The sequence below is a fragment of the Glossina fuscipes genome, unplaced genomic scaffold (assembly GCF_014805625.2).
Source record: "Glossina fuscipes isolate IAEA_lab_2018 unplaced genomic scaffold, Yale_Gfus_2 213, whole genome shotgun sequence".
Classification (NCBI taxonomy): domain Eukaryota; kingdom Metazoa; phylum Arthropoda; class Insecta; order Diptera; family Glossinidae; genus Glossina; species Glossina fuscipes.
In genome coordinates, this window is record NW_023998556.1 from 549396 (window position 1) to 566202 (window position 16807).

Sequence of the window (16807 nt, forward strand, 5' to 3'; positions counted from 1 at the left end):
AATCACTGTTTTGCATTGGTAAAGTGTTAAGATTTTCATAGTTGTGTTTTTGGGCCGTTGTCGAGGTCGTGATGGTTGAGAAGCTACGTTTGTGGTTATTCGTCAATGGGGGTCTCGATTTTTGGTTTGCACGGCTTACATATTGAGAGTTTGGATTTTCAAAATTCTCATTTAGATAGGCTTCGAGGTAGTTTATATTTTTCGACAAATCCAACTCTGACTTATAACTTTTATATAAAGTTATTGCCGGTTGGCTGTGTTGTTGATGTTGTAAGGCTTCCTGATAGGCCAAATTACATCGATTCTCGTAATGTTTAATATGAGCTTTATCGCTGATGAACCGAAAACTTTCGACCTTTGCCAAGGTCTGAAACGTTCCCGTGTGGGACGACCTATGCCCCAGATGAGAGGTTTCGTGCTTAATCAAGCGACATTTGTCTTTGAATTTTTGAAAGCCCTGTTTAGTTTTGGCGTGTAAGCGTGAGAAGTAATTATGTTTACTAGCAGCAGTCGGGGGAACCAAGGTATTAACGCGCGTTAAGCCGATTTGGGTAGACGAAGGGTAGTTTAGTTTAAGTTTTTTCAACTGAGGTCCATTAGCATTTGCAGTTAAATCCTGATGTTGCGGTATGCTGACGTGTGTTGATTTATTTAATTTTCTCAACGATAGCTGCTTGAAAACGTTACCCGTTGAACCGGACAATAATTTTGATTTTCTTCTCAATCTATCATGATGCAAAGGAAAATCTTGCCGCTCGTAATGTTTAATGGGTACGCCGTAAACGTGATGATAATTAGGCAGTTGGTGCTGACTCATAAAAGCTCTTTGTTGAGGCTTACGTATCACTCGACGGCTAGCATTCGAAGCACAACGTAAACGTGTATCTACGCGCAACGTCATTTGCGTTTCATCCTCGTGAAATATGGAAAAAGGATTTGTTATAACGGTACTGTTCATATGAAAATCGTTGGGTTTCGTTGTGACGCACATAGTAGCTGCCGCTACTGTCACCGCCGGTTCACCGATAATCTTTCCTCCCCCCTCTTCTTCCCCCCTTAACCATATATTCATTAAATTCTTATTTTGGGTTAATTTACTTTGTGCTAGAACTATAACATTGTTTTTATTGTTGCTTGTTAATTTAACATTTAAGTTAGTTTTAAGGAATTTTCTTAAATCCGAATCAGACTTAAATTTACGTAAATGTTTAACATAATTAAAGGATGTTTGCTGGTTGTGGTTTGTGGGGTTTTTATCTCTTAGTGACTGAGATTGTTTGTGAAAACGGTAGAATGGATTATTAATAGTAAGTTTTTGTATTAATAGCCAACTTTCTTCATCAACGTAATGTAACGATTGATGATTATTGTCTTGACTGAAAGAAATCACAGAGTTACCGGTAGTAGCAAGAGTAGCAGAAGTGGTAGCATTTTTAATTAAGTTATCAGTAGACTTAACAGTGCTTCCATTTGTTACCGACTCATCTCGGCCACTATCCAAGTCAACTAATACATTTTTCTCATGACGAAAGGAAGCTTCTAAAATCTTTTCTTTATTTAGATTTTTAACATTTCTGTTACTGTCACTGCTATCGTTACTCTCGATGCTGCTGTTTTTATTCATGTTAGTTATGTTTTGGCTGCTATCTTGTGTAGGATTTTGGGTTTGGTTATCGTTCACTGTATCTCTACTTTGGTCTATTCTTTTATTTGGTTCATTTGCTAAATCATTTTCAATATTATTACTACTATTATTACCACCTATAGTCTCGGTGTCTGTCGCACTAATATCTATAGTTTCAATTGTAGTTATTTTTGTAGTAGCTGTAATATTGTTAGTAACAATCAGATTTACTGTTGTTGTATCATCTGTTTTACTAATATCGTTATTATTGTTATTATTATTATTATTGTTACGGTTATTAGTTATTGCCTGCTAGACCCTAGTGGGTGGCTGTAAAATCATTGCAGCCATTCGTACCTTCATTGCTTCGGGCGATCCATGTTCATTATGAGTTAAAGCAGCAGCAGCTGCTGTAGTTGCCGCTTGTTGTTGATGATGCAATTGCTGGGATTGACTTTGGACTTGTTGCTGCTGCTGTTGCTGCTGATGATGAAAACCTGCCGGTGTGGTATATATCGAGTCACCCTGTGGCCCGCTAGTACTATCCGAACGTGATTTAAGATCAGCTTTCTCACTAAAGGGAAAAGAAAGGAAGATTTTTAAAATTTTAAAAAAAATACAAACCAAATTGTAATAATTTCATCTAATGGGTTGTTATACTTGCTACTGTTGCTACTTTAGCGTAAGGTCATGGAACTGTGTTTTCATATTAAAAATGCGTAGATTGCAATGGTCTAGATCTGTCGAGAAGCCTTTAATTAATAAAGCACTTTGCAATTTTTTGATATTGGCATAAAGTAACAGATCTTTCAGAGGTGTATTAAAAAATAACACATTTTTCTTCCTTTCATTCGTTTTTCCGCTCAACACAGAGAAAGTTAGGTGTAGTTAGTTTCCTTATTTGTTGGAACATTCAAAATTTTGTATTCTTGATCGTTATTTTCATGTATTGCCATTTTTAAATTAAACTACTCTCGTTCTTCCGAGATCTATCATAAGTGATATTTGTGTCAACTGCCTCACTTTCTACCTTGTTTATATAGGTAAGAATTGTTAAATGTTTACGTTGGGAAAACTTTTGTGCCAATTGTTATTTACTTCATGCATACCTTTCAGAAACGCTATTGCCTGTAACGAAAGTTCCTTGGGTCGGAATGTACATAAAAAATGGTCTAAAACGGCTGCAATATGATATGAAAAGAATTTGCTGCGCGTGTTGCTTTATAAAATATTTTTTCTAAAATAAAAATAATTGAAAACCTGTTAGTGAGTCCAGTTGTTATATTTTTGAATGTTTGTGAAGAACGTCATAGATAATGAGAAGATGGGAGTCTGAAATATAAAAAAGACTTTTAAGGCCGGAGCAGTCAAAAGGGAGTGGAGAACCTTTTCTAAAAGATAATGTTGCGGATAGAACAAAAGTCAGCATATAGATATTTAATGGACGAGAGTAATAAGAGAAATTTTCAAGCTCTCGGAAGAAGGGGGGAACATTATAGGAATAGGAGGAAACAATTAGAAATATTTTGCATATTTTCACTTTCTACCAAAAATCATCACATATATACGGTACGACTTTATATAAATAAGTTCCAAACAGAACCTGCTGTGCTTTAATTCCGCCCATTAATGTTTTGAAAGAATTTCATATTTATATGCTTACCTATCTTTATCGGAGGATTTATAACCGCTACTGCCTATGCATAAAATAAAAAGAGAAAAAAGAACATTTTAAACAAAAGGAAGAAAAAATTCTAAAAAGAGAAATACATTTTTCTAAATGTACGTAAATTAGTTTTTGCTCGCTTCGGTGTACACCCCTCTCCTGTAATAATTGATGAATGATTTCCGAGTCACTTTTGACTTTCCCTGTCTGTTGCGAAAGGAAATGAATGCATAGCAAAGTGTCATGTATTGACGTTTCACATAAATTATTAAACGGATAGTGAATTTTTATTTTGTTTTCTTATAACAAAAAAATAAGCAAAAGTTAATGTATTACAATTTATGTTCCCTTTACGATTATAAGGGAGCATTTGATGTTTGAAAATTATAAGGGAGCATTCGATTTCTGAAAAGTTTAGATTTCGCTATGTCATCTCCAGTATATTCACATTCTTTTAATACACGTTGATTTATCCGAAGTTTGAACTTAGGGTTCATTTCTTAATGTATACATGTAAAAGGAGACTTGCTAGCAAATCAACTTTTACTTAAATGCTTCTTGTTCTACCGTTGCCTAATTTGTGAAGGCATTTTCAATTTGGTGTTCGATTTTTTCCCGTTCGATGACTGCAACAACAACTGCGAGTTACTTGCACATTGATATATTGATTGACACTCGTGGTAGATGCTGGGTAGATGCTGCTGTTGCCCAAAGTAAACTGCCCTGTCTTCATCCCTAACCTGTTTGGTAGTCGTAGCGGTTGTTACCTTTGTCATTTAATCCCCACTCTGTCGTTTCATACTTAGTGTAGGTTCGACTTAGGTAAGTTTTATGTGCTTGCGTCACTTTGTGTATATTGTGAGTTTTTCTTTCTTTCCATTTGTTTTTGTTGTTTGCTATTTTTTCAAGTGAACAGCGGATGTTATTTGTAATACATGCATTTCCTGTTTCCGTGGTTGCACACGCACACTACGTTACTGTTATTCTACTTGGGTTCTGCTATACATGTTCTATGTTTTTTTTCACATAGTGTTGCGTATTTCGGTGCAATATCGAAGCAAACTTAAATAGGGATTTGTGTCAAAGTAATTTTCCTTGCAATATTATGAACGCTAGCAACAGCAATCATATTAGAAAATCTATTATTAAATATGTTCGCAAAGGGAAATTGCTGGTATTTCCATTTGAGTTTCTTGATTAAATTATAAATTCTTCCATATTTGCCCAAGTGTATTTTTAAATACTGGATGACGATATGGTTTATATTTATAATAGGCACGAAGGAAAAAAATTTGAAAAAGCTGAAACAACGGCGGAAACTTAATAGAAACATAACCAAGTTTTTAAGGATTTTTAACGAAGTATCGAATCGTGCCGGAAGACCGCAAATGTCAAAACTTCTTTCGTTTAATTCAAAAAATAGTGCTGCTGACTCGCGACGGGTGATGAGTACCTTGGGGTATCCAAAGCGTGATGCAAACTGGACCAATCATTAATGTGGACGACGAAAACACTCCATGCCAACGACACCTGCATTCAGGAAAGTCAACTTAGTTTTATTTATAAGTTACTTGTATGATTAATTAAATTTCCTTAGCTACGTTATCATCCTTTGTGTAGCGATTGTTCGCGATACACTAGGTTTGTAAGAACTGTTATGTAATAGAGAAGACATATTACTTGTTTACTGGCTCTAATTAAGAACATTTTACATTTTCTGAAAGGTGCATATTATCAACATAATCAATTAATCATTGGACAGGTAATTTTGACTAAATGTATGTATATATATCTTAGCAGCTCTGCAAAACATTACCACTAGACAACAATATGGCAAGCATTTAGCCACTTTCATAAGTATATACTTCCATTGCTGCACATATGTGATCACATTTTTTTTTACATTTTGTGGTATTATTGAGTACTAAGTTATATTATTAACTAACGTCGAACAATCTTTTCGGCTCATTGTTGTGTGTATATTTTTACCAATGGTTCTCTCTGTTTAATTTCGAATGTTACGTAGTCACGGCATTTGTTTTTCACCCATGCCTCTACGCTCTTCGTTACGGACTTCTACTATAAAGTGTAGTAGTTAATATTTTTCTCAGGGTTTAGTCTTCTTAGCAACTCAGCGTTGAATATACGGTCTGCCCAGGATATTTTACTGTAACACCATATCTCAAATCCGTCCAGTCTGTTCATTGTGTTGATTTTTAAAGCCAATGGTTCTGCATAATACAAAAGCAAAGACCATAAAAAGCATAAAATATTGTTGGGAATATTTTCAAAACGTGAGGCTTTATAGATATCATCCTACAATCTTGACATCTCCTGGCATTGTTTTTCTTTGGAATTGTCATGAGTGATAATTTTAACCAGGCATCAGAGTAAACGACTGTGTCGTAGAACTCTTTAAATAGTTTATGCAGGATATCTAAACTGTCATGTTTTATCAGCTTTATAACCTCGGTACCACGGTTACCCACGGCTTTTGTTGTTTTTGGCATTTTTTATAGTTTTTCTTATTTCATCTTCTGCAAACTGCTGATCATCATTTGGAAAGTCTAACCATCTAGTATGGTCTGAAAACAATTTAGGAATATAATCATCTCATTCTCCTCTTCTATCTCGGCGAATATTTTGTTGAGTGACTCATCACACCATACATACACCACAACTGGCGTTTTTCATTACGGGCCATAAGAGTCTTTTATGATGATTAAAGGCTTCCTACGCCTTTTATTGCCATTAATATCAAGCAATAGGACTATATCAGAGTAAGAAAGGAACTGTTCAAGGCATTTTGCGTGTTTCTTAGAATTAATAATACACGTTATCAAAATAGCGAAGGATATTAATGTTTAGGCGTTTCATTTCCTGGACTGCGTTGTGAAATTTTCCTGCTTTATGTAAGGTTCGAAAGTTCCACGCCGCGATATTTACGGCATGTTTGAATTCTTAGTGCCCTCATATAAACGGAGATCGAGAATAGTATATTCATTGTTCTTTGCATGTAATTTTCCTTGAGGTAGATACTCTAGTGGTCTGCCGTCACCTCCTGAAGGGTATAGGTTTTCCTTACGCTTACAACGTTGGCGCCGTTATATATATCGGCTCATCCTCTTCTAGGGAAAAAAAGTTAACCTAGTAAGACCGTGAACTTCATTGATCATTTCATTCTCCGTTGTGATCTAATTACCTGAGACCCATCGATATTTACATGCCATTTAGGTTACAAATCCCGATTGTTCTTAGCTTCAATGTTGACCTTCGAGCTTACTGTCATGTGTGGCCACACTAGTAGCTATGCTGCTTACTGAGCGTACCCATTGCGACAAGATGGCCACCCGCAGAGAATTTTCCGAGTCGATTAGAATTAATGTTTGATTCAGCTAGGTATTAGGTAAAAATGCCAATGGTTGAAAGTCTATTGGTTGCAACTGGACTGTTCATTTGAACTTTTTGGCTACGTGACATTATTTTTATTTATTACATACTGAAAGATATTTTTCCTCAGTATTAATTTGAAGTATTTATAAAGAAGATTAAACATTACTAAGTGCTACAAAAAAGTAATTCCAACAAATATTCTATGTTTTATGCCGCCTGTTCAGCTAGTTTCATTTGCACAACAGCACGTGTTAAGTGTAGATGAGTGAAAGAGCAGCAAACAGGGGAGTGCTGATAGCGAAGAGTAAAGCAAACAAAATGACGTTTCAGTGAAATAAAGAGAAGCAAGGCGCACTCTTTAAGTGCAAGATGGGTTCAAAAGTCGAAGAGTAGTTAAGTAGAAGTTGTCAAGTCACTTTGTAAAATCGTACTGACATTAAACCTTTCTACTTCTACTTATTAATTAATTAATTTCTACTTATTTAATTATTTATTTGTATTTAATTAATTTTGAAATTCAATTACTTTTTAATAAACTTTAACATAATATCTTCAATTCCTTTATAAAGATATTATTATTTTTATCTTTATTTATATACTATTATATATCACTAAATCGTTATAAATTGCAAATATATACAACAATATCTAAACTGCTATTGAGCTAAGTTATTTGCCGCCTCTTGCAGCCTAGTCGTTATAACACCCGGAAGAACTTAAGGTATACCCATCCTTCATCACACTAATCGATTTAGTATCATTTTTTGAATCGATCCAAGATTGACTGTCACAGGCGCATGTACACTTGTTGTCAAGCTATAGGTGGGAATTTTTGTGCACTCACCTGTTTTTGTCCAAGAAAGAACCATATTGAAAATGTATTGAATTGAAGAGTTATGACCAACGCATTATTTTGGGAAAATCGTTACACGAAAAAATTACAATTTTCAAAATTTCACGTCCAAGACCACTGCGTATTTGAGTATAATGAACTGATGTGAAAAATTTGTTCCGAATGGGTGAAAAGTAAATTTTAGTATGGCGTAGAGCTTTAATATTTGCCTTTTAGAATAAAAACTAGCTCATGATATTAATTTCACATAAAAATTAATTGTACAAAATTTGGGCTATGTACGTGTATTTTTTGTACCCATAAAACGGAAGAAATATGTGTCTTCAGTAAACAATGTATACTTTTCGGAAAGCGAGCATAAGTTTTTGGTATTTTATCTTAAAAAGAAGTACAAAAAAATCACAGTGAGCCACCGGCCGCCATGGCTTCGTTTAACACAATTATTCATACAAAAATTTCCACAATAACAGGTTATATGAGTAGCAGTTGCATAAGTAGTCTTATCCAATTAATTTGCAAAAGACTTCGTCCTATCTCCAAATGCGTAGGAAATTTATCTCAAACCCAAAGGTGAATACATTATATAGACAGACGGCTAGACAAGCTTAACTCGAGTCGGAACCTCAATTCTACATTGATGGGTATAATTGAAAACTAGGCCCTTATACGTATTGTATTCGCACAACCTTAATATTATCGAGCACAACACGTAGGCTAGTGTAAAAAGATGTAATAAAGTCATATGCACTTTGAAGCGAAACCTTCATATGCATTAACTCAAACAAAGTTAATAAAAACTTAGTACATTATCGTGATCTATAATGGATAGACGTAATGGCAGCTTCGATTGGTATTTGTGGGCGTTACAAGCGAAATGGCAAGTTTAGTACGCTTAAGAAACTACTGTGTAGGAAACACAATAATTTCTGTTTTAAACTATATTGCTCGCCAACCATCGCAAATCCCCCTCTGTTCTACACTTTGCGGCTAGGTGTAAAGTGATCCTGGACATAAATATCAAGATTGTTCATACTATACTTTTTTCGGATAAAGCTCATTCATTTTATAAATTTTCCCTTCTACATTTCATTTTTAGCGTTGTTATAAATTAAAAAATACATTAAAACGGTACCTTGTTTTTCAGCCATAAAATTTTACGTATAAGTAAGCTTTTCTACAATGCATTGCCCTTTCGTTTATTTTATTAAATGTATACAACGCTATAATAACCAAAAAGTAGAAAGAAGATGTATTCGGCTTGAAGCGAAGCTAATAATACCCAGCTTTTGCTATATCGCACATTTATAAGATTTAGCCGCAAATAATTTTGTATTTTAAAAACGTTGTCACTTCGTACTACGTATGTAGGTTTTTTGGTAATTGACTGAATCCTTCGTGCTTCTGTCTTTCAGATCTCTTTATTCCGTCTATAAATTCGACATTCTATAATTTCAAGACTGGTATAATTTAGGCAAGAGAAGAAAATAATTAGTTTTTGCGCAATCACAAAAAAAAGAGTATATTGTTTTTTTTAGGCAAAGTTTTCAGATAATTTTGAAGATGAACTTAGCGAACGGAAATATGATCGACAGATAAACATTGTTAAATGAATTTTGCTGTTCAAGGCGATCGGACATAAGCATATACTTAGCTTTCATAGGACTTAAAAATATGATAAATCTAACATACCTCTTGTATTTGATATAAAAATCGTTTTTGTATAACTTTTGGTTTGAAATAAAAAAATTATATTCACAAAAAAAAGCAGGAAACGGATCTTCGGAGTAAGCAAGCGAGAGAAGCCAGGGTAAGGGGGTATAAAAGAGAAAAATATTACAATTGATGTAATGCTGTGGGTTTTCTTTTGTTATGCTCATGGACTGAGTTAACGGTCAGTTTTAATGGCCAAAAGAAAAATTATATGAATTAATGAATCGCGGAGTTTTTTTTTTCTGTTTTCCGCGAGACGACTAAAGAAGGAAAAGAATGGGCATTGTTAAGTTGACAGGAAAAATAAAAAACCTTAATGTCTGCTGTTTTTATTATATATATCTGGAGGCAATTTGTTCGTTGGCCCTAGTTGTTACTTTTGTTTTTTACTGCATGGTTTGTTTTATGTACATGATTTTTATTATGACATATTTTAATTTTTTGTGTAATACGCGCTCGGGTAAGAAAAGAAATAGAAACTATAATATGTACATATATATATATATATATGTTTTACTAACAACAAGAGATCAGGAGTTACCTGTTTTTTTCTACCGCAAAACTTGTAACTCATTCTGCACTCTGGAATATTACATAAAATTTTACGCACACTTAGCAAGCCGAATTGTAGTCCGTAGTGGAGTTACACCCGAGTGCTTAATTATGTTCTTAAGCAGGCATATTTTCTCATCGCTTTTTGTAACAAGATAAGATAATGTTTTATAGACTTTTTAGTTTTTGTAAATTCGATTCTATTCTCTCGGATTTGTTAATTAGAATAAAATTAGATATAATTAGGAGCAATTCAACGGATTGAACAAATTTTACAATCTAAAGTGGTCTTTTTTTTTAATCATTATATATTAAGATCAAATTGGATAATTAGATACTTAAGGCATTCTATATTGGTTTTGATGACTGACGATTGCAGAAAATTCGTCCAAAACGCTCCATGATCATTTTTCGGTTTCGTTTGTAATTAGCCATTTGTTAATGAAAATAAATTATTCGGAGGCCTATGTAAAACAATCCATATGCTAATCACTCTATAGCTGCTACAGCAATTATTATTCATTTCTTTTTCCTTGGTTTGGTTTCGTTGCCCATCCTTTATTGCTTAGCGATTAATGAATATAAATTCTCCTTTATGGTTTTTTGTTATGCTATTTTTCTATTTTTGTTTTTTTAGAGGAAAAAAACATTACATTTATTTTATACAAAATGTGAATTCAATGGAATTTATAAAAGGAATAATTGAACCATTTCATTCCATTTGTACATATTTTAAGGCAACCTATGAATATTTATGAATTTGTTACGAATTTATAATTTATGATGTACAGTAGAATGAATATTAAACGAAAAAAATGTCATAAATTTATAATTTTTACAACTTTGATTGATTAATTACTATTACGGAGGTTGAATATCAAAGTAGCAGCAAAGGATTTTAAACTCTCACTAAAGAATATGTAACTGCTAAATGAAGTAATCACGAATTTTAAAACGAACGAGTTATCGATTAACTACTCATACAATTCTCCAGTAACGATGTCAACCATATATATGGCCAAGATGTAATCAATAAGTTTTATGGATACGGATTAGATAATTGTCATAAATTGATGGTTTTTCATAACAAGAGCTCAATGCGTTAGTAAATCTCCTACAAAACTCACTATAGATTTTCACAACACGGCATCCGCCTTGTTTCATATATCATGTATGTATTACACTTTCTTATATGCAAAATTTTCAGTAAAAGAATACTAGCAAGCAAGGCTACAGAGGTGACAACTGTACACGAGCGATTATTATTTGCGTTTGGCGTGGGAGGTTTCCTTTCCACGCCGTCTTTACTGTGTTGTCCTATAAAATAAAAGTAAATAAATTATGTTCGACGTTTTGAGCTAAAATTTTATTATCCATCATCGGCTTGTGTACTACGTAATTTTTCTACCGCTACCTGACTTGACCTTACTAAGCTAAAACCTAAGCAAAAGGATAAAAATTGAGGTAAAATTGTTTTGCTCCTATTAGGAAATCTATGTTTTGGTAATTGCAGACAGACCGACAGATCTGATGATGTAGGGTCAAACGAAGAGAGTGTAAGATCATTGTGCGTCTAGTCATTTAATGGAAGGTAAACGTATGAATTAGAAATAAACTGAAGTGAATATTCAAATAGAGTGAATGTTCAATAGAGAAGTATTGTATGGAGGCGCACCGAGGGATTTAGCTATGCTAATCAGTCTAGCTTGAATTAACCCAGTAGAATAAACAGTAATTATAACAAGCAAATTTTCCTGGGGGGGCCCTGGTTTACGCAGCGAGTGTTACACCAGTGTAGCTAGATGGACATTAAGGTACAATTTTATTAACAAAGTAAAAGTTTACGTCCTCACAACTGTTATAGTAGTAGTGATCGAGACTATATGCACTTCAATGCATCAATTTTTGTGAATTACAAATACTTGCAACTTTTTTACCGTTTGTGATAACTACAACGGCAGATAAAGTTCGTCTTATATGCATTGTGTATACACTATTAAGAATATGTGTTTTTTTTTGATTTGAGTTTTCGTGAAAATTAGTCGGCTTTTTAAGAAACTAAATTCTAAAGAAATGGAAAATTAAATACACATTCAATGCGCGTTACCCACGTCATACAGCTGGACTGGACTGGAAAGAAGATCATCAACAATTGGTAGAAATTAACCGTTCGACTCGTAAAAACGAGTTGCGACAATCGAGTTAAGAGAATTGTGTAGCAATGTTCGAACGGAGAAGGCCAGAACGAGAATTAAACCGTTATAAATGTAAGTGTCTGTAAATAATTTGTAAGTAGATCCCCTACTTTTATAAATAAAACCTATACAATCTTAACAATCCCAATTCAGCGGTACGAACTTCATTTCAAAAAGCGTTGAATAAATAACGTAAAATTCACAAAAGACGGATTTACGTTGCAATGTATACTGAAAATTGGAACCTTAGCCTTCACGTCCTTACGATTCCCATTTTTGGTTGTGTTCTCATTCAAAGGACAAGATAATATCCTTCATTATACCTTACACCATTCGTGGCATAGGGCTTATTAAGGTCTTGCACATGTATATAGCTTGCAGGAAAACTTCAGAAGGAATGACAAGCAGATATTAGTTTGGGGAAAAAGAAATCCATTATTTTTTCGGTAGATGGCTGCACTGATAGATTTCTCGTAAAGTATTGATCAAACAATTTCAGATTTATGCTCGTTGGAAAGGTGACATTTCGCAGTAAAAAAAATTCTTTTGCTGTTTTTTGTTTGGTGCATTCAGTTGTGAGTTACAGCGTGTTAAAAATGGAAGTGAACAAAGAGAAAATTCGGTACATTTTACAGTTTTTCTTTGACAAAGGCGAAAATGCAAGCTAAGCGGCTAAAATTGTGAATGGGGTTTATGGTTCCGATACTGTAACAGCCAATTATGTGCAATTTTGGTTTCGTAGATTCCGTTCAGGAATTTTTGATGTTAAAGATGCACCTCGCACAGGTAGGCCGGTCGACGAAAATGTCGATAAAATCGGAGAAATGATCGAAGTTGATCGGCATGTTAGCAGTCGTAACATCACCCAGGAGCTAAAAATCGACCATAAAACAGTTTTAAACCATTTACACAAAGCTGGATTCAAAAAGAAGCTCGATGTTTGGGTGCCACGCCAATTAACAGAAAAAAACATGATGGATCGAATTTCCATCTGCGAAGCCTTGGCCAAACGGAATGAGATAGACCCATTTCTTAAACGGATGGTGACTGGAGATGAGAAATGGATCACATACGATAACCCTGTGCGAAAACGATCGTGGTCAAAGAGCGGTGAAGCACCTCAAACGGCCAGGAAGGTTTTGCTATGCATTTGGTGGGACTGGAAGGGGATTATTTATTATGAGTTGCTTCCATATGGCCAAACGCTAAATTCTGATCTCTACTGTCAACAACTGGACCGTTTGAAGATAGCGATTGACCAGAAACGGCCAGAATTGGCCAACAGGAGAGGTGTCGTGTTCCACCAGGACAACGCTAGGCCACACACATCTACAGTGACTCGCCAGAAACTTCGGGAGCTTGGTTGGGAAGTTTTAATGCATCCGCCGTACAGTCCGGACTTGGCACCAAGCGATTATCATCTTTTTCTTGCATTGCAAAATTTCTTTAATGATAAAAAATTGGAATCTAGGGAGGATTGTGAAAATCGACTACTAGAGTTTTTTGCAAATAGAGACCAGGACTTCTATGAGAGAGGCATTTTGAAGTTACCTTTAAAATGGCAACAAATCGTACAACAAAACGGTGCATATTTGACCCAAATCGGACAATGCGAAGCATGTTAAATAAAGTCCTGAAGTTCATATAAAAACAATGGATTTCTTTTTCCCCAAACTAACGCGCTTGTTCGAAGTTTTTAAAATGCGGATTTGTTTTGTCCCAAGCATCAATTCTATTGAAAATAGATTGCATCGGACTACTTTTTCGCTGAGTGTAGTATTTCAGCATGCGGAAAATTGATGTTGACAACTTGGATCGGATGGGCGATTTTTTAAGTTTTTTCAATACACGGCCTCTAACGAAAAGGGCACTTCCATATGGTTTAATATTTTAAAAGCAATTACCTTTATGTTTATTTTGCATATTACTAGCCACTCAACGGGTATTGCCTACACGCGCAATGAAGAAAGCGGTGTTCGTAGAGGAGTATGGGAGAAGCGAATCGTGCCCGTGTACGTTTTTTTTAAAAGCGGAAACATCACGCACGTGATTTATTTTTTGATTAAACACATGTCAAAGGGCCTTTTGACAATTTAGTCATTTTTACTTCGGCAAATAAAGTAATTAATATACCATTTATTGACAGAATTATAATTACGTCTGTTGAAAAATTTTATATATATATATATATTACTTGTTTACCGATAACAGATTTTCTTGTCGAAAAAAATTCAAATCGATTAACAATTTATTTTCCAAACTTATTAATTGTATTATATTTGTATCTGTTAACGTAAGTAAATATTAATAAAGGCAAAAAAAAAAAATTAAATTTCTTGAGAATAAAAATGCTTCATTAAATAAGTAAAATAAGCAATTCGAGTTTAAACAATGTAGGCGTATTATTCGGGTCCCGACACAATTAAGAGCTTCCACAAAAAATTACAGTTGCTATACCAAACATGGCCAATTATTGTCCAGTTATTTTATAACAGTAATTTTTGAACAATAATTTAACCTTAAAATGAACCAAATTTGAAGCACATGTGTCCATTTTGTTGGGACCAATACCAAGAAAGTATTCTCATGAATAATAAGCCTTGTGACAAAAAAGCTTAGTTTTAATATTTTACGATGAAAATTGGTTCATACTAGCGGGTTTTTGTAGAAATTAACTAAAGGGAGTTTGGATAGCATAAATCTGTTTTTTAGATCCTACTATATGTAGGCGCTCTTAGGAAAACTAAGTCTAATTTGTTGTTTTTCTGGACGAAAGCAGGTGAAAACGAATGATTAAATGTATTTAGTATCCGTCTTGTCCGTTTATAATGTTTTTAGTTGCTTCTACTGAATATATAGAGATTATTTACTGGATTATTTCTATATACTGTAATATTTTGTAATTTGAACTACTCTTACTTGTAAGCATTTAAATACATCAAGGGTTAGATTAAAACGCATCCGAGTGGTATACGCACACTGCCTAGAGCAAACATATACATATACGTTCGTGGTAGAAGAACGTATTAAGTTTTCGTCGATGTATGGCACATCCACAAGAACTTGACATAGATCCATTTTTTATCATACCGAGAAAGTGGTTCTGAATTGATCTCGGCTTGTTCTCCCCATATGCGTTTCTTGTTTTCTTTTGTTCGATCTACAAATCACAATTTCTGAAATATTTTAATGAAATTGGCGACACCGACAGGTTTCTAATATAAATTCTTATTTTGAAAACTCGTTAGATGAATAACTGTTTTAAATGAAGTTGTGCAGGGAATTTAATGGCGGGCTGTGTCTCAGCAGAGTGTTTTTACTTGTAAATTTTTACAGCTTTTATATTCCCATCAGTGTGTAGCACCAAATCACCGTTTAGCCAATCATAAATCAACCTTCAACGAAAATTTCTTTTAAAGATATATTTATTTGAGGCGTAGTTGTGGTTCTGTTGAGCTTCTTCAAATTCAGCTTACTTATTCAATTTTCTGGAGAATAAAAAATTATACCTCCATATGTAAACAAAAAAAAACAAAAGAAACTCATTAACGCATTTCAACCTAAATAAACATTTACCTTTTTAATATTTACGCAGGCATGCGCAAAATTGTAATATGTATGTAAAAGGGAATCGCGTTGTAAATATAAACATTGTAATTAACGGATTATATCCTTTTCTCCTTTTACTTTTTTTTATCGCATTTATATCAACGTTATTGAGAGAAAAACAAAAAATATACAAAAAGTTTCCAATTCTTACCTTTAAAGCAACACTTTTTTACACGTAACGCGTATATACAAAGACAGATTAATATAAATATGGCCGCCAAACAACCGCCGGCTGTGCCCAACAAATAACTCATTTCCAGAGGTTCTGTAATAACGACAACGACAATAGCAACAGCAATGGCGTCAGATATGGCATCAGCGAAAAAGAAATGTTTACGTAGTTTTCGGTGGATGTATATTAAGGAAGTTTCCCAGGAATTTTCAAGTGTGTGAAAAAAGATGAATGGAGAAAGATAACAAAAAAAAAAAAAGAAAAGGAAAAACTTCAAGTTAAGATACGATAAATAAATAAGTTTTACTATTTAGACACATCAAGTTTAAGCAAAAACATGCGAATGTTTTTTCACGACATACACACAATGTTAGGGAAAATTAAGAATTATTGCTTAAATTAAATAGAGACAAAGTAGAGAATTTATTAAAAACTAAACTGAGAAGGTTAAAGCGTAAGCAAAATAATAAAACTTTTTTTCAAATAAAATAAATATCCAATAAATATGTATAAAGAGATAATAATATACAACAAATTAAGGAATTGCAATTAATGAATTTTAAAAAGTTGACCAAACTACATTAAATAAAATAGAAAACATGCATGTGATTTTTATTGAATGTCCTTTACATCAGCGATCTAATTATTTGTTCAGATTAAACCCTTAAGAAACACGGATAGTTTTTCAGAGAGCGATGTAAAACGAATGGAAAGTAGAACAAACTAACATGTTCTAAAGCACAAAAGATTCCCTGCCGCCTCAACAGCATTCCGCTCACTTTTGTCAAAGTCTAATGTGTTACCTGAATCGCGGCTTTGACTTTATGTCAAATTTTTAGCCTGTTTGAAAGTAAGTGAGGATCGACTTCATAACTATTTGTAGATTAACCATATCTTCGTGAGCGCGCGTTTGTGTCGTTAAATTTCTAAATATATCATATCCATTTTATAAGTAATTTTGTAGCGAAATAATATTCATATATAATAAACCGCAATAATTTCATATCGGTTGACAAGAAGGTGTATGAAATGA

The 16807-nt window shown here is 33.8% G+C and overlaps 1 protein-coding gene across 12 annotated transcripts in view; it reads right to left on the reverse strand.

Annotated features, from left to right (window-relative positions):
• Nucleotides 1–16807, reverse strand: part of LOC119642096 (irregular chiasm C-roughest protein) — a 380139-nt gene that overhangs the window by 59243 nt on the left and 304089 nt on the right. For all 12 annotated transcript variants that reach the window (XM_038041077.1, XM_038041076.1, XM_038041075.1 and 9 more), the window contains 3 exons: nt 15754–15867; nt 3288–3321; nt 1982–2198 (listed from right to left, as the gene is read on the reverse strand). In XM_038041077.1, the coding sequence (XP_037897005.1) occupies nt 1982–2198; nt 3288–3321; nt 15754–15867 (365 nt within the window). The remainder of the gene's footprint in view (nt 1–1981; nt 2199–3287; nt 3322–15753; nt 15868–16807) is intronic.